The 22,725-nt window shown below is 43.4% G+C and overlaps 2 protein-coding genes across 3 annotated transcripts; one reads left to right on the top strand and one right to left on the bottom strand.

Annotated features, from left to right (window-relative positions):
* Positions 1 to 98: 98 nt before the first annotated feature.
* Positions 99 to 16,099, bottom strand: hpn (hepsin). Of its 2 annotated transcripts, XM_084471696.1 has the most exons (13): positions 15,814 to 16,099; positions 14,530 to 14,661; positions 6,658 to 6,765; positions 6,312 to 6,353; positions 6,085 to 6,214; positions 5,851 to 5,970; positions 5,692 to 5,732; positions 4,925 to 5,090; positions 4,327 to 4,517; positions 3,070 to 3,165; positions 2,521 to 2,663; positions 2,046 to 2,210; positions 99 to 1,948 (listed from the first exon to the last, which is right to left on the bottom strand). In XM_084471696.1, the coding sequence occupies exons 2-13, from the start codon at positions 14,585 to 14,587 to the stop codon at positions 1,904 to 1,906; spliced, it is 1,305 nt and encodes a 434-aa protein (XP_084327822.1). In that variant the 5' UTR covers positions 14,588 to 14,661; positions 15,814 to 16,099; the 3' UTR covers positions 99 to 1,903. The 2 variants fall into 2 exon arrangements, with proteins under 2 accessions (XP_084327822.1, XP_084327823.1); XM_084471697.1 differs by lacking the exons at positions 14,530 to 14,661; positions 15,814 to 16,099 and having other exon boundaries at positions 6,085 to 6,209; positions 6,658 to 6,736.
* Positions 16,100 to 16,306: 207 nt separating this feature from the next.
* On the top strand, positions 16,307 to 21,854 carry LOC311351546 (cell surface A33 antigen). The gene is made up of 8 exons (XM_084471698.1): positions 16,307 to 16,800; positions 17,223 to 17,338; positions 17,521 to 17,633; positions 18,172 to 18,377; positions 19,307 to 19,582; positions 19,944 to 20,231; positions 20,819 to 20,918; positions 21,031 to 21,854. The coding sequence occupies exons 1-8, from the start codon at positions 16,746 to 16,748 to the stop codon at positions 21,095 to 21,097; spliced, it is 1,221 nt and encodes a 406-aa protein (XP_084327824.1). The 5' UTR covers positions 16,307 to 16,745; the 3' UTR covers positions 21,098 to 21,854.
* Positions 21,855 to 22,725: the final 871 nt, after the last annotated feature.

The following is a 22,725-nucleotide window of genomic DNA, read 5'->3' as shown; positions in this document are numbered from 1 at the left end:
TTTCCATGATTTTAACATTAGGATTTGTTTATGTATGTGTAATAGTAGTAGGTTGTGCATAACTATTCCCTTTTTAAGTGAAATCACCACCATAACACTTAAAAATTAAGGCCTTTATTACCATACTCAACATAACATCTTGAAAATCAATGACGAATAAAAACTCAGTAACAACATTCTGCTTCAAGAATAATACTAATTGTGAACATCATAGTTTTTTTTAATCAATCACATTAGGGGACAGTATGGGAACATCATTGCACAACGACATATTGGAATGTAAGAAAATTCATTGTCCAAAATGATTAATGCTGCACTTCTTTAACTTTTGTTTCTTAAAAATGCCATCAAAATCAGCCTTATAAACTGTTGCTCCTGTTCTGAAATTGTGTGTTATCAAAAATAATTACCTAAAAAAGAATGACCTCCTTCCATGAGTCCTTTGCTAAAAAAAAAGGTCACACCTTCGACCATCATTCAAAGCAATTCGGAATTACGCTCAATGCACAATATGAAGATTTAACGAGCTCATTACATCATCATAGGGCTACGGTCGCTCCTGCTGCTGTGTTCTGCACTGTAGAGGAGAACCCTTTCAGCAGACAATCCACGCTTCATTACACATTCACATTACTGTTGACAGGTTAGAAAATATTCCATATCTGACATGTATTATACGTATTGCAATATTTACTACTACATAGATGTGATATTGTTCGCTCAAGACGCGGTTGGTGAAGATTATATTTGGTACATGGTACATGGTACATTTGGTACAAGTACAAGTAAGTACAAGTAAATTGAACATGTGCTTCAATCTCTGCAATGTATCCAAACATGATTTGGATCACTGAATGCATAAGATTAAATATCCTCATTTAGTGTTATTAGCCCTGTTTGAACAAGAGATTTACTAGCATCATTCAATGTGATCAGCCCTATTAACACGGGAGAAATATGTGGATTCTCCAACAATTTTTTAATCTAGAATGTATCCAGATTCTAAACATAAAGGGCACAACACCCTCACCACCGTCTCAGCCTGTTTACAGGTAGGGGCCGCTTATGAGAGATTGACACGCTCACACACACACACACACACACACACACACACACACACACACACACAGCTTTCAGATCTGCACCACACCCATGCTCTGCACAATCTCCGAATGTGGGCAGCGGCCAGCTAGTGGCCAAGGTGTTCCAGCTGACCTTGCTTTGGATAATGCCGCAGATCACGTTTAATAATACGCTGCAAGCCCAAGGAATAGGATAATTGCATGAAAAATAAGGCACAGCATGGTGATGCTTCACAGAAAAATGTTCACATGACAGACATCCCCCTCGCTTAATACTCTGCTTGATGACTGGCGACTTGAGCCAAGCCTGTGACTTGACAACCCTACCCTGAGGAAGGCAGTCTACACGAAAAACCTATCTCAGGTCAACCTAGATTGAATGTGTGTTAGGTGGCATTCAAAGCGGTTGACTACATCCCTTGCACAACCGTTCACGCCTGTGTAGACAGAGAAAACATCTCTCTTTATCACATGCCATTGAGTGTGTTTATTATTTTACCATGGCATTTCAAATGGTAAATAAAAGCTAACTGGGGTGGGTTATCTATATACATCATGAAAGGGTTCGTAACCGGTTCGCTTCTCACAGTTCTTTGGAACAAAATTGGCGCAAACAGCCATATTTAGCAGGTTTTTTTCGCAAATAAATCTAAATGCTGGTGAATGCCGTCAAAATCAGTGAGGGTGACACAAGAAACTTGTGCTTAGAAAAGGAAGCACACCTTTGTTTTTCATCCAATCACCTAGCAGCCCCAGTACGGGGTCTCTCACGCACCTCCTCCTCCCAGATCACCAGAACGAGATGCAAGGGTCCGTTCTCCTCATGTGCGAGACATCTTGTGAACGCCCGGTGAGTTGTGGTAATTCTGGAGAGGGGGTTTGGAACAAATTACTACTACGACACGAAAAGTTTGTGTATGTGTGTGTGTGTGTTGTGTGTGTCGTCCTCCCACTGTCCCTTACCCTCAATGCAGTGGAGATCCAGGGCAAGAAGCGGGACACCCGCGTGTACACACCGGGCTTCTTAGCCGTGGCACAGCCAGTCCCCCAGCTCACCACCCCCAGCAGGCGGTAGCGGCTGGTCTTGGACAGGCAGTCTGGGGCCACGAAAGGCCCTCCACTGTCCCCCTGGAGCAGAGAGGGATACATGCATTCAATACATGTATCAATAGATATATTCAACACAATATAAATAGTGGAGAATACGGAGGAAGGATTGACCGTCACAATGTCTGGATCATACATCGTAAGCACGTTTAGGGGGGAGGGGGGTAGAGGTTTCACACCACAAGCTCTTTGGCTTGTTTCTGGTTTGCAACTTTGACTTCTACTGTTTTATTACAGCCATGTGTAATGCAGCGTCTAGCGCCATCTTCTGACGAACCAAAGCCATGACAGACAGACGTGTATGTGCATGTATACCGAGACCCTCACCGACCTGGCAGGAGTCTGTGCCGCCCTTCTCGAAGCCAGCGCAGAACATACTGGTGGTGATCTGGTTGTCGTAGTAGTCGGGCGCGTTGCAGGTGGTGTCACTGATGATGGGCACGTTGGCCTCCTGCAGGACATTGGCCTGATGACCTGTCAATCAGAAAACCGGTGGTGGAACACTTCAGGATCATGACGCTCTTTAGAGGTGACATATTATACCGCCAGGTGTGAGTGTGATTAGCCGTTACAAGCTGTTTTGAAAATGCGCCTCTTCTGACATCACAGAAGAGGATATCTATACCGCTATATATATGATCGACCGTATCGGAGCAGCATTATCTCTTGTGCCATTCTACTATATATCTTTTAGACCTGACTGTGTGTGTGTGTGTGTGTGTGCGTGTATATTCATATATACAGTATGAATATAAACATTATCATTATCATATAATTTCATATAATTTCGACCATAGACTTGGGTTTTGATCAACAAACCTAATTGTAAATCAACACAATGTTTAGGATTGACTGGTGGTGAAACATACTGAGGACATACCGTTATAACCGACGTTTCCCCACCCTGTGACTGTTCCCATCTGTCCATCAATCAGTCTCTGGCCGTAGGTGGGAAGACAGAGGGGCTGAATATATTCTATGCATGCAAACCCATCACAAACACACAGAGTATGCAGACACACACACACACACACACAAGCAAACGTGAATGACAACAGCAAACTGCAATGTAGGTGGAATGCAAAGGAAGGGACAGACGACGGTTTGGAATGACAGTGTGGTCATGATTTCAGGGCTGACATTTAACCAGAGGAGCTCAGAGATTGCACAGTGACTCGGAGAGGTCAGGTCACCATACGGGCGGGACAAAAGGAGCCTGTGCTTTGCTGACAGGTAGGGGAAACGAGAGACTTCAATAAACACAGCGACTGACTAACTGTTGCTTACTTCCTCTCTTTCATTCTCTCCCTCTCTCCCTCTCTTTCTCTCCCTCTCTCTCTCTCACACTTTCTCTCTCTCTCCCTCGCTCTCTCCCTCTCCCCTCTCTCGCCCTCTTTCTTTCTCTCTTTCCCTCTCTTTCTCTCCCTCTCTCTCTCACATTTTCTCTCTCTCCCTCACGCTCTCCCTCTCTCTCCCCCTCTTTTTTTCTCTCTCCCCCTCTCTCTTTCTCTCTCTCTCCCCCTCTCCCTATCTCTCGCACTCTCTCTCTGCCCCTCTCCCTATCTATTTCTATTTCTCCCTCCCTCTCGCTCTCTCTCCCTCTCTCTCCCTCTTTCTCTCTCTCTCTCACACTTTCTCTCTTTCTCACACTTTCTCTCTCTCCCTGGCTCTCTCCCTCTCCCTCTTTCTCTCTCTTTCCCCCTCCCCCCTCTCTCCCTCTCCCCATATCTTTCTCTCTCTCTCTCTCTCTTCCCCTCTCCCTCTCTCTCCCCCATCTCTTTCTCTCTCTCTCTCCCCCTCTCCCTATCCCCCTCTCCCTATCTCTTGCACTCTCTTTCTCCCTCTCCCTCTCTCCCTCTCCCCCTCTCCATATCTCTCACACTCTCTCCCTCTCTCTCTACCTCCCTCTCTCTCTCTCTCTCTCTCTCCCTCTCTCTCTCACTCTCTCTCTCTCTCTCTCCCTCTCTCTCTCACTCTCTCTCTCTCTCTCTCTCTCTCACTCTCTCTCTCTCTCTCTCTCTCTCTCTCTCTCTCTCTCTCTCTCCACCAGTGTCTCTGATGGTTTTCGGTGTGATGGTACTTGGCCATCGCCCCATGCTGACGGCCAGCGGCGGCGGCGGCGGCGGCAGGCTCTGACCTGAGAAGGCGATGGGCTGTGAGAGGGCGAGCACGGCCAGGTCGCGGCTGTTGTCGTCGATATTGGCGTCCACGAAGGGCAGGTAGCTGCTGTGGTAGACGATGGTCTTCACCTCCACCACGGTGGCGTTGGCGGGGTTGTTGTAGACGGAGCCCAGGAGCACACGCCAGCGGGACACCGAGCGGAACCGTCTGGCGGGAGGAGCGGCCATGTTGTTTCACATTAACCACAGCTACACGTGCGGTTACAGACGGTTACAGATGGTTACAGAATCAACACTTGTGTTAATATGCTCGTGTTTAAAATAAAATGACATATGTGGTGGTCGACGCTAAGTAAATTAACTAAGGTAAGGGACTCTGGAAGTAAGTGTCACCTAATCGTATCTCGTCGTCATGACACCCTGGGCTTAAAGTAAAGCCCAGGGTGTCATCTTCATTTACTTTTTAACATTTTACTGCAATTGCGTTGTTGCCGTTTTCCTCTCCTGATGTAATAAAGCACTTGAAAAGGGGCTGTCCCACTAAAGTCATTCATCATCACCGTTACTATGGGGGTTGTCTTTAGAGCGATGAGGCGATCACTCCGCTACACTTACTCACGGATGCAGTGCGCCGCAGACACGATCCAGCGGTCTGAGATGAGGGATCCCCCACACTGGTGCACCCCGTCGTAGCGCAGGCTGACCTGCCAGGGCCAGCTGCCCTGCCGCGAGTCCAGACCCCCCACGATGCGGTCCTCCGTCAGACTACGCCTGCCGCAGTCTGGGGTGGGGGGGTGGGGGGGGGGGGGGAGTGGAGAGAGACAGGAGGACAGGGGGAGTGGAGGAAGATACGTTGAAGGTTGAGGTGACAGAGAGAGAGAGAGAGAGAGAGAGAGAGAGAGAGAGAGAGAGAGAGAGAGAGAGAGAGAGGGAGAGAGGGAGGGGGGAAGGGAGAGAGAGAGAGAGAGAGAGAGAGAGAGCGAGAGATTGATGGAGTGAGAGGGAGAGAGAGCTGGCCACCAACATTAACAGCACTAATGTGATATTATCTTAGCAATACGTATCAAAAAGGATAAACTCGCCTGCAATGGCTTCATTTAAATCACAAAGAGATGACAACATATCATGAATAAAGGATGACAAGATGTAATTTATTTGTCTTTCAAACATTTGTACAAAATCCGCCATTCACTATGTCTGGGTCCTATGTCTGGGTCTTTCGCCCTACGCCTCCGTTCTGAGCTTGTTCAGAGCAGCCAGCCGTACCTCAAGGAGTGGCTCCTACGGGAGTGTGAGTGAGCAAGGACAGGATTTGGAACAGAGGCAGAGTAGGAAAGGAGTGAAGCATTAGGGTAAGAAGACCGGTATGACTTTGACTGTACCTTGGCACAACAGTGTAAGAACCTCCCTGCTCTCACAGTCACTGAAACAGAGAGGCAGGTGAGAGAACACACACAAGAGTCAAGAGTCTGACTAGGTCACCGTGGACAGCATCTCTGCAGACCAGTGTCATAAACAGAAACAGCTCAATCATCAGTCACCATGGGAACAAGGAGTCTCTGATTTTCTTTCCATAGCTCAACTCTTCCGGTTTGACGCAGAAAAATTCTCCAGCATCGCTGCTCGCTTCTGGGACTGACGCGACCGAGTAGTTCACTACACTGAAACACAAACACACAAAATGTAGATGTCAGTCTCGATAATGTACGGGTTATGCATACTATAGTTGGGTTAACGCTGTAAAGTCCAGTGGCTAAAGTTACCAATAATCTTACCTGATGAAGCCAACTTCCTCACAGCTTATGCTAGCCAGAAGCTCATTGGCTGAGGAGGAGCATACCTGCCGCCATCTTTTCTGGGCGGAGTCAAAGACCTGGAGGTGCTGGTCAGCAGAGTTGACCTGAACTAGATGAAGATTGTGGGGGAAAATACTTCACATTTGCACAAGCAATCCAAATCACTCTTAGGTTTACTGACTCAATGCATGAATAACCAGACTCACCTTCATAAAGTCCTGTGTCTTCTTCCATGGTGCAGTACGTGACTACAAAAAAAAGACCCACAAACACAAAATGATTTATGTCTCTAACGTAGAATACAAAAAGTATACAATATACAAACAGAAACAGAACTAAATACAAATACAGAACAAAATACAGGAAGATCAAAATACAAGAAACAGGGGAGACACGTGTGAAAATTATTAATATATCACTTTGTACAGTTGGAAAAATGCAAACACAGAAAACAAATGCATGTTGTGTGTGCTGCGTTTGTGAGTGCGTGTGATTGTGTGTGTGTGAGTGTGTGTGTGTGTGTGTTTGGGTGTGTGTGTCGGGGGTGCTGACCTACGGCCCAGACGGCGGTTCCGATAGCCACCAGGGTCATCAGCGTCACACACATCCCCACGGCCCGGCAGGGGGTCAGCACACAGGTGAGGTAGATCCCCCGACTGACTGGAGAGACACATGCACTGGCATGAGCACACACACACACACACACACACACACACACACGCAAACCAACGCAAGCACTGGTACACAAAGATACACACGCACACACATGCACACACACACACACACACACGCAAACCAACGCAAGCACTGGTACACGAAGATACAAGCACGCACACACACACACACACGCGCAAACCAACGCAAGCACTGGTACACAATGATACACGCACGCACACACGCGCACCCACGCAAACCAACGCAAGCACTGGTACACGAAGATACACGCACGCATGCCCACACACACACACACAAGCAGGCACACACGTATGCAGATGCAAGCATGCACACACACACACACGCATACGCACATACACGCTCACACCTTATTAAGCAGGCCAAATACAATCCAACATCAAAGCATAATGGAGGCAGGGTTGGGGCTGAAATATAATCTATAAGAAACAATTTCAACGTTAATGACTACTTGATATTAGCCAAATTAATCAATCAAGTGAATTCAAATTAATGTTTATATTACAAATGTAGTATCCCAATTATGTTAATATTTAAATGTACCATTTAATCTTAAAATCAAAAACAAATTAACCCATTTATGGCCGGTAGAGGGTTCATAGGATAAAAGCAAATCTGATAAATAACTAGGACTAACACCATTAAGCACTTTATAAACTAATAAAAGGGATCTTAAAATAAATTCTGAAGGACACAACACCACATAAATCACTATAGTTTTGAGTGTTTAGGAGTGGAATCCTAACTATAAATAAATGGCTGGCCTCAACAAGTCATTACACTTTGTGCTAGACAGAATTGAAGCTCTCTCTCAATCAATAGTTTAAAGTCCACCATGTCTCCTGTGAACTAGAACAAACCCAGATATGGTGCCATGCCTGTGTGTGTGTGCTTCTCCAGGTATGCCCCTTATCACCTGACGGCCTGCATAGTGTCATCCTGACATCGTGAAATGTTTCATTCACTACAAAACTCTCACAGAAATTTCCTGCATCGTTTCCGTTTGTAATTCAGTTGAAAATATTATTATATCTCGTGAGCTCTAAAGGCTGTGTTGTGCGCCCGTTCAAACAAGCGCAACAGAATGTTGATGTGATGTTCAGTTTGTTTAAAAAGTGTTTTCGTTTGTTCACTGTCAGCTCACAGACACATCATTTATACATCATATTTATACGTTATATTTACCATACACACATTATGGGAAGAGCTATTCAGATATTCTTGTTCGCCAACAATTGCACTTGCACAAACAAATGAGGCAACCCAGGGGTCGCTGAACCGAGAACAGGCTGGACAGAACACAGATGTGCGGCGCTTCACCGACCAAACGTCAACACTTTTACTGGTTCCTCGTCTAATTCAACCAATACACCTGTGTTCCTTTTTTGCTTGTTTATAACGCTGGTCCCACGACTCAAATGCTGTCGTTTTGTCTGTCTATCGCAGTCAACCTGAAGTCCAATCCCTACAAGTCGTCTAGAGATAAGTGTTTTAACGGCGAACCTGATTTGGGGACAGAATTGTATTATCTAGCACTCCTCGTTAGGTGTTGATGATCAATTGTACTTTGTCTTTGTGCTCCACACCTTCATCATTATTGTCATCTTATCGATGCTCATCTTCCGTCATAACAGTTCACACAAAGAGGAGGAGCTGAGGTTGGCAGCTGTGTTGAAACTGACTGACATTACACAACAACAACACACTTCTTCTTTTGTTGTTTGTCTTATTCGCTTGGGACATCCTTGTTATTTGGACATCATCAACATCCAGCCAGTATATATAAAGTGCTCTCAGTCTAAATGTTGACATATAATGTAGCACCAAGTGGATTGAGAAGATACAGAAAGTAAAACGTTAGGAAATTAGATTGGTTAGAATGGCCAAATGACCAAACCTTGGTTGAAGTATCTATATCTGAACTGGTCTTAATGTAGTGAGGTAAAAGCTAAACATCTGCTGGGAAAGCTTAATACAATGTACTCTGGATAAAACAACAGCATTCAATAGGAGAGTGGGGGGCTCTGTGGAATGAAAGAAAACACACTGAATCCCCGTAATGAGTATCCTCCTGGCCCTGTCTCCCTCTCGTTCATCTCCTCCTATCCCAGCTTTTTCCTGTCCCACCACGTCAACTTGTCATCTTTCTTCGTCACTCCCGTTCCTCTCCGCTCTTGTTTTCCTTCCTGAAGTCCTGGCAGCTACAATAGAATCGTATACTGTTAAATAATGTCATTCAGCATTCCTTTACTGGCCCTTCAGCTATAGGACAGCAATATATATTTAACTACTGGCACGTGAATACACTCTGATGTCAAACTTTCCTCTCTGGAAATGTAAAGACCAGATATTCTTTTTTATTCCACAAAAAGGACATAATGGAAATACAACACACAACCTTCAAATCAGATCAAGTTCTGAAGACCAAATAAACTACTGCTTTTGAATGAGAAGCAGCATTTATTTGGATTGAAGTAAGCGATCTTTACAGTGATATGTTCACCTCAGCTTATTCAACTGAATTGAATGGATGATTTGACCTGCATCCATATACAATGCCTTGTTCGTATCACCCAAAGCACCATCGGAGAGGGCTAAGACTCATCAACGTATTCAGTGTGAATGTATACGCTTTCCTGCATTTGCCATCTGGATCTTGTACAGGTACAAGTACAGGGATAGTGGAAACATTTTAGAGACTTTTTAGTCCTTTTTCGTCTAGTCCTTTTGAATGTCCACCTTCATATATATATATATACTGTATATCTTATATATTCTTTCTCATTTGTTAAAATCGTGTTAAAAAATAAAAAGAGATCCCACGAATGAGTTGAATCTATATTCTGTGATTTTATCTGTGGACAGATCTTTCTTGGTCTCTGAACAGAAAACTACAAAACTACACTGTAATCTATGATCTGTGAACACAAACCCAGAGACTGTAATCTGTGATCCGTAAGACTGAAACTACTACTATTAAGGGCTACACAAATGAAATGTACTTGATGTGTGAACTGAAAATGAGCGTTCATCCCACGAACATTATCAATGTTTTCACCGGGCTGGGAAACTGCTGTAATAATAAGCGGAAGGCACTGCTCCCTGCAAACCTAAGAATCCCAGCGCTTCAATCGCCCTTTCATTCCTATACAAGGTCGTCATTCCTTGTGCACAGATTGTCCTCAACGTTTAAAAGTGGCCAATTGACGCTAATGGTGTAGCGACACAGCATTTTTCCAGTGAAGTCCCAGGGGTAAGAGAGGTATTGGAGACCGTTCCCCCTTTCCTCCCCCCAGTGACTCTCTCTCTTTCCTCTCTCCCCACGAAACCATTTGATCATAGTAGCTCTCAGGAGAACAAACATCCTTTTGTACCTACCTGAGACCACCATTTGACTATTGCTGTGTGTGTGTGTGTGTGTGTGTGTGTGTGTGTGTGTGTGTGTGTGTATGTGAGTGAGTGGGTATCTGTGTGTCTATGTGTGTATGTGTGGGTGTGTTAGTCTGGGTGTGTGTGTTTGTGTGTGTGTGATCGAAACATGTGGATTTGTTCGTTTGCTGGCATTCCTGGAGAAGGCCACCTAACCAGGACAGTTTGTATGCACTTACCTTGGCTGGACAAAACAAAGATACAGTTTTGAGAACTGATAAACAGTTGTTTGGAAAATAATGGATTTCAGAACATACCAAATTTCAGAACATATCTACACCGCAAGAGGTGGTGAGTTGAACAAAAATCATGGCTGTTTTACATCTGGACATAGACATAATCAACAATTGACCTGGGGTAATAACAAACCAGCCAAATCCTTTAATCAGTCACTAGCCACACGTTTGCCGGCTACTTGCTACTCGCTGTTTGTGTTCCCTGACTGTGTGTTCCTGCCTCTAGGGAAGACTGCTAAAGATTTAAGAGCTATTATTAGGGACCGAGCCAAACTTGGCAAGGACCCTATTGAAACCCTCGTGTTTCTTCTTCTTATTATTTTTAGCCACTTCGACTGCGTTTTTCCCCCCCTGCACATATTCGAAAACTCATTTTTATTTGGCACATTTGTGGGGACTGGTGAAAAATTTTATAATCTGGCCCTCAAATTCACATTCGCCCCTAGGTGGCGCTATAGCAACTGTTCAAAAGTGCAAACTTTGCACAAGCAGCACGCGTCACCGGTTTGACCTACACTCATGAAACTTTGCACACATATGCATATCCTCTTGATGAACAAAAAAGTCTGTTGAACTGAACACTTCCGGTAGCCATATTTTCCGCCATTTTGAATTTAGTTAAAAACAGTAAATTCCCCAAGGATCCCAGGTTTTTCGACTTTGACAAAAATCCTTTGGCACATATCATCTATGGCCCATTATCTTCAATCTGACTTAAGGATTAGTCTGTACAATAAAGTTTAGAGCACCAATGAGTTCTAAAAGGGGTGTGGTTGAAACCTCGAAAATAGTTAATTGCTCATATCAACGTCAAGTTGGACGCCTATGATGTTGGCCCCAATACAAAAGTTGTTCAGAATCAAATTCTGAACAAGATAAAGTCAACATATTTTCAAATGGGGCGTGGCATAGAAATGGGTGTGGCCTGACACTAAAATCGCCACAGTTCATAGACGCAATGTTTGATTTGAGCGAAACCCACTCAGTGGCCGTTAGGTACCAAAGTTCTAACTGCTCAATTAAAATTAAGTCGATTGAAAAAACAACATGGCCGCCACAGGCTCTGGTGTCAGGGTAAATCACTGTGCGGAGACTGTAATAGTTATGAATATGAAATTCACAGGACACGTGTAGACTGGTGCCCATAGCTCACATACCAAAATTCGTGTTTCTATTTTTTGTAGCGCCCCCTACAGGAACTTTAAAAAGCAGCCCCTGCGCCACGTTTCACCAATATGTATGAAAATCGGTAGGCACGTATAAGGTCCCATGACCTACAGAAAAGCCTCTTGGACCCATGCTCCAAACCCCACCGGAAGTCGGAAATTCTAATTTTTTCATTTTCACTCTCGGCGGCCATTTTGAAATTTTTGTAACTTTTTTGCCTTGTATTTGAATGAACTCCTCCTAGGGAATTTATCGGATCTCTTTCAAAATTGGTCAGTACAGTCATGACATGGAGCTCAACCAACGCCGTGCTATTTGTGACTGTACGTTGAAGGGCGTGTCCGTGGCGTGCCGTCAAAGTTGTCCATTTTGAATTCCGTGGTCTTATTTTCACTTTTTTCCCCTTGTATTTGAACGAACTCCTCCTAGGGTATTTATCGGATCTGCTTCAAAATTGGTCAGTACAGTCATGAAGTGGAGCTCAAACAACGCCGTGCTATTTGTGACTGTACGTTGAAGGGCGTGTCCGTGGCGTGCCGTCAAAGTTGGCCATTTTGAATTCCGTGGTCTTATTTTCACTTTTTTCCCCTTGTATTTGAACGAACTCCTCCTAGGGTATTTATCGGATCTGCTTCAAAATTGGTCAGTACAGTCATGAAGTGGTGCTAAACCAAAATCGTGCTATTTGTGACTGTACGTTGAAGGGCGTGTCCGTGGCATGCCGTCAAAGTTGGCCATTTTTGAATTCCGTCGCCTTGTATTTGAACGAACTCCTCCTAGGGAATTTATCGGATCTGCTTCACAATTGGTCAGTACAGTCATGAAGTGGTGCTGAACCAAAATCGTGCTATTTGGGACTGTACGTTGAAGGGCGTGGCCGTGGCGTGATGTCAAAGTTGGCCATTTTGAATGGAATTTCACTTTTTCGCATTGTATTTGAACGAACTCCTCCTAGGGAATTTATTGGATCATTGATGTAGGGTTAATGAACATGTAATTCAGTTAAATGTGGTCTTACATGTTAATGTCAAAACAATCAGTAGGACACCACAGGGCACCTCTGCTTCTACAGATTACATAAATTCGCGAATTTTTTTTAAAACTGCGCTTTTTTAAAACTGCGCGCAGTGATGAACGGGACCTCGTGCCGGCTTGCGGCTGCGTCACGTGCGGTCCTAACATGTGCACATCTTGCCAGCACACATGTTACGACGGCACGTGACGCGGCCGCAAGCCGGCGCAAATTTTTTTTAAAACTGCGCGCAGTGATGAACGGGACCTCTTACCGGCTTGCGGCTGCGTCACGTGCGGTCCTAACATGTGCACATCTTGCCAGCACACATGTTAGGACGGCACGTGATGCGGCCGCAAGCCGGCGCGAGGTCCCGTTCATCACTGCGCGCAGTTTTAATTGGAGTGTAATTTGTTAGAAATGGCATAGTCAACTATTACTGAGAGGAATTGGCTTTGAGAATATCTGTTTTGAGTTGTTTGCATACGCTGCTTTCTAACCAATCAGTGTGTCTCGTCCCTGATTGGTTCGTGTTATCCATCTTGCCAGTCAATCACAGATGTGTAAAATGCAACACTTCTCAATGGCGGAGAAACATGGAGAGTGAGTGAACAGAGAAGGAGGGGACACACATCCTGTATCAAATAAGGGATATGTCTCAAAGCAGTAATACATCTCAAAGAACTTGTTGTGTGTGAATGAAGACCTAGACACATTCAGCAGCCAAACATAACATGCTGATGACTCATTTGAACTTGAACAAACACACATCTACAAACAGAAACACATACACACACACACACACACACACACACACACACACACACACACACACACACACACACACACACACACTCTTATAAACATAGCCAAACAGAAAGAAGGAGTGCCAGACATAGCATAAGCTACTATTGTAGGATAATTATAGCAACAGGCACCAGGCGTACAGAATGATCTAGACGTTCACACGGTCTTTGCTGTTGCTTTAAAAACCTATTCCGAAGGGACCGCTTCACCTGATGGGATACAGGACACAACACTAAAGCAGACCAAGAGCGACCTTTTCACCGACCGAGTCCCATGAGCACAAATAAACTACTGAAGGATGAAGAACACAATGGAAGCCTTTTGAAGAACAGGGGGATAATGTATCCTATCATTAAGGTAGGCTATTCAAACATAAGGTGGACGATACACAACACCATCATGCGCACAATACCCTAATGTACACAATACTGTAACTTTGCCGTTTCTGAAACAAAACAGCTGATCTGAGTCTAATCGGAAGTGACTATTGGATCCTTGTGTCTATTTGCTCACAACAAGCGGAGGTTGGACTGCAATCCTTAGGAGGGATTTAATATTAAGAAACTGATTTTTTTTATTAAGAAAAGTATGCTTTTAAAGTTTTTACTGCCGCGAGTATTTAATAAACAGCAATTGGAGGCTCAAATAGATCACAAGAAACGGCCATAAAGTTGTCGTTAGGACTAACAGCCACGATTTAGAAAACATAGGGGGGAACTGTTTTGGTTGTCCTGTTGAAAGCCGTTGTTATAGTGTTGTAGTATTACAATAATAAATGAAATACCAAATATATGTAAGATCAATATTTTCCATTCCATTCCAACTTCTATTCCAGAAATCTGAATGACTGATTGACTTGTAGAAATGTTGAATCATTTTCCCAGAGTGCATCCTAAACAAAGGGCATTCTGCCAGAAATAAACACACCAGTTAATTGTTAACTGCCAAGAACATTAATATTTGGTACAGGAAATGCTAGAGATGAGCATGTGATCTGCTCCATTAGGATGGACACGTCTGTGTGTCTCTGTCTGTGTGCGTGTGCGCGTGTGAGAGGGACTGTGATTGGACGAGACTCACCCATCTTCCCTTCCTTTGCTGCTTTTTCTGCATCCATTTTATGGGATGCAGAAATCATCCGATTTTTCTCCAGTTTCTTTTCGTTTCTTGCCTTATTGTGTACTTTTCTCTCCCTTCCGATGACTCACCGTCCTTTCCAACAAACACAACAGAGACACACCATTCCTGTACCATCAGGACCAACATTACATTATCACACCGGCACTCCCTTTGGGTTCTTCAACTATCTTACATCATTCATGACTCAATGAGTCATTAGAAATGAATTTATTCATCACTGATCGACTAATTGGTTCAGTAATATTCAATGACAGGGTTGCATTTAGTAGTTTCTATGAAAAGTTTGTATTAGGGCTCAGTCTCACTCCTAACTTTGTTATTATTACGTGTTTATAGATGTGAACTATACTGGCACTTATACATTAAATTATGCATTTACTATTCTTTCCATCTGTTCATGGCTTTTTGTTATGTTAAATTATATCCTGTGTCTGTAAACACATTTTTTTCTCCAAACTACAGCATTGGTTACTTCCGAATAGCAGTTAGGAAATTGACCAATAAATATCATAGCCTATTTGGAACATTTGTTAAGTAAGTCAATATGAAGAGGCCACGACATGTTAACAATGCCACATTAGTGTAATAATGAAAATACAAAAATACATTTTCTCTGAATGATATCTCTATTATGTCAATAAAGGAGCAATCTTGGTTCAGACATAGGCCCTTAGGCATGTGAACCTGACTTTGGGTTCGCAGGAGCTACTGTATAGATATAGATGTAGATATAGATGTTTTTACTTCAGACAATTGGACCATTTTCCTTTTCGTTTAAAAAGAGCTTAATACAGCCTCATCCTTTTGTAAATAAGTCCATCTGACGATGACTTTTAATATGCGCAACAGGCCTCATAAACTACCAAGAGAATATAATTATTTCTGGGTTTGGAAAAAAATCTTCACAGGACATCTATTAACTTTGTTAATGTTTAGTTTAGCGACATTGTTTTGTTTCGGTGTGAAAGATAATCGACTTTTCTTTAATTTATTGTATAAATAATCAATGATCCTTAGACAAAGTACGACTTGATCCACTCTGCAGGTTGTCATGTTTAGAGCAGGCTACCTGCGGCCATTAAACAATGCATTTCATGAATCACACCTCTGTGATCGGACAGATATGTAGCTTTATGTTGCTATGTAGCTATATTGAATGTTATTTTTTAAACTGCAGGTCTGTAACTTATAATGGTTCTTAAAATGATTTGTAAAGTCCCTCACCTGTGTCTCACGGAGGACCAGGAGCAGCAGGCCTGCGAGGAGCGACCCACTAGTAATCCATTCCCAGTGGTCTCTGTTCACCTTATCAAAAACAATGCGGGGGACACACTCGAGTTTCTACTAAGTTCTCCACTGATTCCTTTGCAGGTGGATCCCCTCTAAGTGAAATAAAGGACAGGCTAATTCTACTGGCGACCTTCAGCCACTCCAGTCATCCAAAACCAACGGACTCCGCCTCTAATCCAAACGAGAGGAACATTTGGAGGATTATGAACCAAAAAACTTTATGGGCAATTTTTTTTTGTTGTTGCGAGTAATAAGTTCGTTTAGTGTTCTGTTGGGGTCCTGGTTGCGCTCCACAAAAAAAAAAGCCTCAAAAACCACAAACGGTTAAAGGGAGGAGGGGGTTACTGATGACGTCACCTTATTGCGATACCAGGAGATAAACAGTCAGGGCATTAGGTGAAGGCAGGCTGAGTGATCTGGAACCCATTTGTTCGCCACTCACTCCGTTCACCAAGATAGAGTGGAAAGTATAACATAATCATAAACTAAATAATTTAATATACTGTAAGTGTGTGTGTGTGTGTGTGTGTGTGTGTGTGTGTGTGTGTGTGTGTGCGTGCGTGTGTGCGTGCGTGCGTGCGTGCGTGCGTGTGTGTGATAGACAGACAGACAGACAGACAGAGAGAAAGGAAAGAGAATTATTTCCTGTTTGTGGAGGGTATGACATCACTCACAACATCACTTACATTAACAACAGAATACAGGAAGCCTGACAGAAAAACGAGAACATCAAGTGTGGTAATTCTTGACTGGGGGAGAGACAAACAGTACATGTTGCCGGGTGCAGCGGAGACCCATAGACATTAGGTATCAGAACGACAATAGAAACACACCCAGTCGGTGGGATAAGAACAGAAGAGGAGAACATGGATAAAGAACTGACAACAGCACTCTGGATCCTGACAACCTTTATTTTGAAAGGTAAGTCACAGGAAGGTGGGACGCATGGGGGGGCTTCCAAGACAACCTGACATTGTCCTGTTGTGATGGATGGACATATTCATTCAAACTGTGAGATACTTTGCAGTCTGTTGGAAGAGGATTACACCTAGACTATTTTCCATACAGAGTTGCATATGGTAATATTAGCAACGAATAACTTGAACAATCAGAAGTCGATTGTCAGGAGGCTATTTTCTTTCTCTCTCTTGAAAATGCTAATGTAATTCTGCATACATTTCTAAGTCTCACTCCAAACCCAGAAGTAGATGTCTTTGAGATGTGACCAAGTAGAAAATACAACACATTACCAGGATTCAATATTCACGAGATTGATTGATTCAGCTGGGTTTGTCTTGTGTTACTGCATGGTTACAAGTTGCAAGTGTCTTCCTTTTCTTGAGGCGTTGCTGCTGGCCACTGGTCTGTTAACCTGCCACTCAACCCTATCTGCGCTGCGGTTGGTTCGACTGTGGTCCTGCCTTGTTCCTATGACTACCCAGAGGACTCCTCCAGCCAGGTAAAAAAGTAAACTAAAATAAAGGATCCATTGTTTGCTCTTATGCATCCCGCCACTCTTTACTTTGAACCGGCAGACGAGTGGATCAGGAAGTTGTCAGAGACCCTAACCCTAACCCTAACCCTAGCCTCCAAGAACGACACACTGAGGTGACAAAACCCCCTCTGGTTTGTGTCTTTAAGCCCTCTGTGCTAGCGGAGGGCTCTGAGAGAGACGCGGGCAGGATGGATGGGAACGCACACAGAGTGCGGTCTGAGATGTGGTGCCTGGGTAGCAGTCGCTGTATCACACAGAGGTATAGACCCGCACGCACTCACGGAAGCAGGCACGCAGCACGCACGTACGCACGCACGCACGCACACATGCACTAAGAATGTTTGTTAAATCTTTTAAGTATTTCATGCAATATATTTAATTCTATTTAATTAAAACAAATGAGGGAATATTATTATATGGATATCTTTAATCAACAGAAAGTTCTTTGTATAGTGTTTTGGGGCTGATTCTGAGAGTTGATTAGAGAGAATAATACGTAACAAAATATACAAGTATTTCTACTTGGCATTATGTTGCAAATGAGACACACACTTTGGAGCTCCTGCTTGAGCATTAGCTACAACAATAAAAGCTTTTAGCATCTTGAATCAATAAAACATTCAATTAAAAAAATGTGTTGTTATGGTTTTTTAGGCCAGCGGGGCACTTTAGCCTACAAAGGTAGCCCCCCAGTGGTGCACAGGCCTGCCTGTGAAGCACTTAGAGACGGTGACTGTGATTAAAAGGGAACTCAACAACTGCAGTGGAGCTGACCCGACTCTTTCCCCTCCTCTCAGCTATGTGTATCACAGTGCTGGTGTCTTCCTGGACCCCGCCTATAGCAACAGAGTGAAGTTTCTGGGGCAGCCTGGGACTAAAAACTGCTCACTGCAAATCTCGGGGATCAGGATGTCAGACGGCGGAGCCTACGTGTTCTACGTCATCCCCAGCCACCCCACCCAGAAGATGCCGCCGCAGACTGGTGTACAACTCTTGGTCGCGGGTAGGCCTGGGTTTTAACATGTTAAAAACGGATTTGATTAAACTGTTAAAGGGGACATATTATACCACCAGGTGTGAGTGTGATTAGCCGTTACAAGCCGTTTTGAAAATCGGCCTCTTCTGACATCACATCGCGTGTCCACCTAGATGTGTGCTGGACAGATCAGTCTACCAGCCTACCCAGTGGACTGTAGCAAACATTGCTCCTCTATCCGTCATACATCTAGGTGGACACGCCCACCTGCGATGTCATAAGCGGCACATTTTCAAAAGGGCTTGTAACGGCTAATCACACTCACACCTGGTGGTACAATATGTCCCCTTTAAGAAACACCCTTGGTCGAGACAGGGTTTGGAAACACAAGCGAATCAGAGGAATGGGTTCCTGAGGCCTGGTGTAGACACTTCCTTGAACCAGCCATCTGTTTTACCCTTTATTTAGTCTCGGAGGAACTGAAACTGAACTATGATAATGATCAGCATAAAAAGAATGAGTGACCGCTTGGTCATCTCCAATGTCTGTTAAGGTAAAGTCGCTATCTATTAATAAATGAGGTAACACAATGGGGATAGAGCCCATGGCCTACTGAGGAGAGCCCTTGCATTTACAATATTGTGAATGTTGCGAAATGGGTGTTGGTGGCGTCACTGTTGGTAACACTTGGAAAATTACCGCTTATCACCAAAGGTGTCGCCAAAGAAAACGAAATAGACATTTTTAGGTTAGCGCTTTAACTTGAATCGTGCAGTATAAACATTGCTAAGTATTATCCTTGTTCGCATGACGATTAAAGGAACAACCTAAGAACAACTGAACATTCAAGGTAAAGCATTTATTAAAATGTGGCAAAATGTCAATGCTGCAAGAGGCATCGGCCTCAACCCAGTTATTGCCGTAACATTCCACTTCTAAATCTTTGGACCCACTAGCCTCTCCTGATGCAGTCACAGCTTCTGTGAATCCCTGTGGGGGGGTCGCCAAGGGAGAGACCCTGCAGCTGGCCTGCTGCGGCCCTACGGTCGGCCCTGTCGGACAGTACCGCTGGTTCATGGATCCTGCTGGTAACAGCACCCCCCAACGGGAGCACCCGGGTCAGGTCTGGACCATGAATGAGACCCAGGCCGACGCCAGCGGTAACTACGTGTGTCAGGTTAAATCCGCCGAGGGCTGGAGAAGCTCGGCCAACATAACGGTTGATGTGAAGTGTAAGTGACGCCGTTGACTTTGGACGTGCCATTCGTTTGTTTCAGGTTTTCAGGCTGTCCAAAGATTATTTTTTTGTTGCATAGGTACAGAAAATAATTGTAATATCCAGATCCAGAGCACTTTTATTAACCATGGGGGGAAATTGATACAAAGTATATAATAATTACAATAACAGAAATAACCACAAAATATCATCACAAGAAGTTAAAACATACAATATACAAATGTGAAATAAAGTTCCACATGCATATATAGGCCTACAGGAAGAATTGTACTTTTGGTTTTGGTTTCATGTCATGTTGATCATCTGTTTAACCCTGTAGTGACACCATTGGGTCCCCCCCTCCCCCCCTGCATTAGATCCACCCTATAACACAGCTGTGAACATCCTCCCATCTGGAACGGGCGTGGCCCTGACCTGCAGCAGTGACGCCAACCCCCCTGTTCACAGCTACACCTGGTTCCACGGTAGCGGGTGTCTGACCGCAGTAGACAGGAGGACGGGGGTCCCAGCAACACCCATCGGGCTGAACTCAACGCTTCACTCAGACCACCCCACGGGAGAGTCTGAGCTGTACTGCTGCATGGCCACCAACACCCTGGGCTCCCACTTCTACAATATGACGATCTACGGAGAAGTCGATCCAGGCGAGTTTGGTTGGGATTTATATGTTATTATTTCAATCTGAGATATCTGAAAGATTTGCAATTGCTACTTTGTAGCCAGCAGTCGTGCCTCTTAAAAACTTAGGTCCTTAAAAACTTCAAGGACATTAAAGTAATAATGAAGAATCTTATAATATCCACATACCGTAATCATGTGTAAATAGTACATAAATAAAGAAAGCAGTCTATGCTTTACAATCTGAGAGGACGAACAATCTTCTTGATAACTCTGAGCAAGCAAGCGAACTGCGGGGTCTAAGTGAAGGATCTTGGATTCAACAACCTTTGATAGTTCCCTGTCCTTCCTCTCAAGCCATAAATAACCCAGCGCAGTGACACTTACCAGAGATGAACGGGCTTATCCTGCGATTAGCTTTTGTTTAATACCAATGAGGACCAAGAATTTGACACAAGGCCCTCAAATGGTTTCCCTTAAAACAAACAGCACAAAGGCCCATTCAAATATTCCAAGATTGCGTTCTATTGCTATAACAAGCTTTTTATATGTGCTGCAATGATGTGAATGCCAATTAAATTGTTCTCACTGTTCTTTTGATTTTTCCTGGCAGGAGAACCTCAGTTGGCAAGAAGTAAGAGAATAATGATTGTTGGAACTACTACCGTCACTTTACTAGTAGTTGTTTGCCTTGTTGGATTTGCACTTAGATGGTACGTATAAGACCTGATTATCATATACTAATTGAACCTCTACATTATCAAAAAATTATATTAAAAAAAAATCTGCAGAATATAAAAGCTTTGTTTGCCCCTTTTTTTTCAGGAAACTGAAGGAGTCTCCATTGTCCCAGTCCTATGCCCTTGCAGGAACCACTGTTCCAGTGTCTTAACTCCACGACAAGATACAGGGCTTTGGGAGTCACAACAATCAAAGAACAGTTTGATTGGCCAGTTCAGGAATTTGCTTCAGAATTTGCTTCAGGCAGGATACGAAGAAAACAAAATACGAAATACGCACAAAAAATGTGCAACCTATATAAACATTGTGCATATATAGACATATATATATATATATATATATATATATATACTATATTTCTGTGCATTATCATTGTTATTATTTTTATTATTTTTGTATTTATTGTATTTATAGTTTTCCCTGTTCCGTATACTTTCTGCTGGGACGTCCAAATCGAATCTAACTCCAATGGTTATGTTTGACAAGAACGACTGGATCATAGAGAGAGAATGAGCCGTGAATGTATCGTGGCTATTACACAGTCGGGTCGAGTGATTAGCAGCTTTGTTGAGATTCCAGCCTTATCCGTGATGTTAAAATAAATTAATGACTTGAATAACTACTAGGAAGGGGAGTTTATATCTATGACGCTTGGAACAAACTGTCCGACGTGATACGGCAAGATAGGATGCAAGGCAGAGCCCAGGGCATCTGGGTGGAAGGTTGAAAACCATCAGGACATTCACTTTGTTTATGCTTGACTTGAATTTAGGTTTGACCTGAATAAACTCCTTTCTGAATGTTTCTTTCTGTGGTCGTATTAATTAGGCATGATAAAAAATAACTGTACTGTTGAGTTACGTGAGCTTAGATACATATTATTGCTTAGCAATTGCATATATCTGACACACTATATGGATAATTAGAATTCATAATCAATCACTTTACATATATGTTTTTAAGTTAAGTTATTTTTTTTACCAGGTTAACTCCTATGCATCTGCCAATTATAATAAACACACTTTATGTTGCTGATTTTCGTGTTTGCATGATCCAATCTAATCTAGTATAAAATGTTATCAGAAGACCAATTAAGTTTTCCACCGTACTGGGCAAAAATAGGAATAAAGGTATGCGTAACATGAAAGTATTTATTGATCCAACTGTATCTTCCTTGTATGCATACATGTAGAATATCCATCAATATTTTGGCTGGGGCAGCCTATTTTTGCCATGGGCAGCCTGCTCAGCCCTGACAGGGGAAGATGCCTGGCTGCATGAGTTGGGGTGAAGAGGTGGTAGAATTATGGGGGGGGGGGGCAGGAGGGTTTGAGCCCCCTGAAAGTAAACTTGGGAGGGGTCTCTGACATTCTCACCACTCTGTCCCTCTTCTGCTACTTAATTTCTGTCATTTATTGTTTAAAAGTGGCTTTTTATTGATTTCTCAAAGAAAAATCATTGTTTTTATTGCAATTTTCAAGTGTCTTTGAGTCTGTAGAAATGCGGTAAATAAATCAAATGTATTTATTACATTATACATTTGACAGAAAACGTCGTTTTTTCTGGATTGGAAGTGTATATCACTTAAAATAGTTATGAATACATATGAATGGAATATGACGATCATGTGTCTGTGTCTGTCTGTGTGTTTGTTTGTTTGTTTGTTTGTTTGTTTGTTTGTTTGTTTGTTTGTTGGTTGGTTGGTTGGTTGGTTGGTTTGCGTGTGTGCATGCGTGTGTGCATGCGTGTGTGCATGCGTGCGTGCGTGCGTGTGTGTGT

The sequence above is a fragment of the Micromesistius poutassou genome (genome assembly GCF_964030765.1).
Source record: "Micromesistius poutassou genome assembly, chromosome: 8".
NCBI classification, from domain to species: Eukaryota; Metazoa; Chordata; class Actinopteri; order Gadiformes; family Gadidae; genus Micromesistius; species Micromesistius poutassou.
This window is presented reverse-complemented; position numbering and strand designations above follow the sequence as displayed.

Bases quoted from the DNA above. Each gene is read 5' to 3' on its own strand.
- hpn (XM_084471696.1), bottom strand. From the start codon at position 14,587: ATGATTTCTGCATCCCATAAAATGGATGCAGAAAAAGCAGCAAAGGAA. The intron at 6,766-14,529 runs GTGAGTCTCGTC...GTGTCTCTCCAG, and splicing joins AGCAAAGGAAGGGAAGATGG to TCAGTCGGGGGATCTACCTC. The intron at 5,971-6,084 runs GTAAGATTATTG...TTTGTGTTTCAG, and splicing joins GAGGAAGTTGGCTTCATCAG to TGTAGTGAACTACTCGGTCG.
- LOC311351546 (XM_084471698.1), top strand. From the start codon at position 16,746: ATGGATAAAGAACTGACAACAGCACTCTGGATCCTGACAACCTTTATT. The intron at 17,339-17,520 runs GTAAAAAAGTAA...TGTGTCTTTAAG, and splicing joins CAGAGGACTCCTCCAGCCAG to CCCTCTGTGCTAGCGGAGGG. The intron at 20,232-20,818 runs GCGAGTTTGGTT...TTTTCCTGGCAG, and splicing joins CTACGGAGAAGTCGATCCAG to GAGAACCTCAGTTGGCAAGA.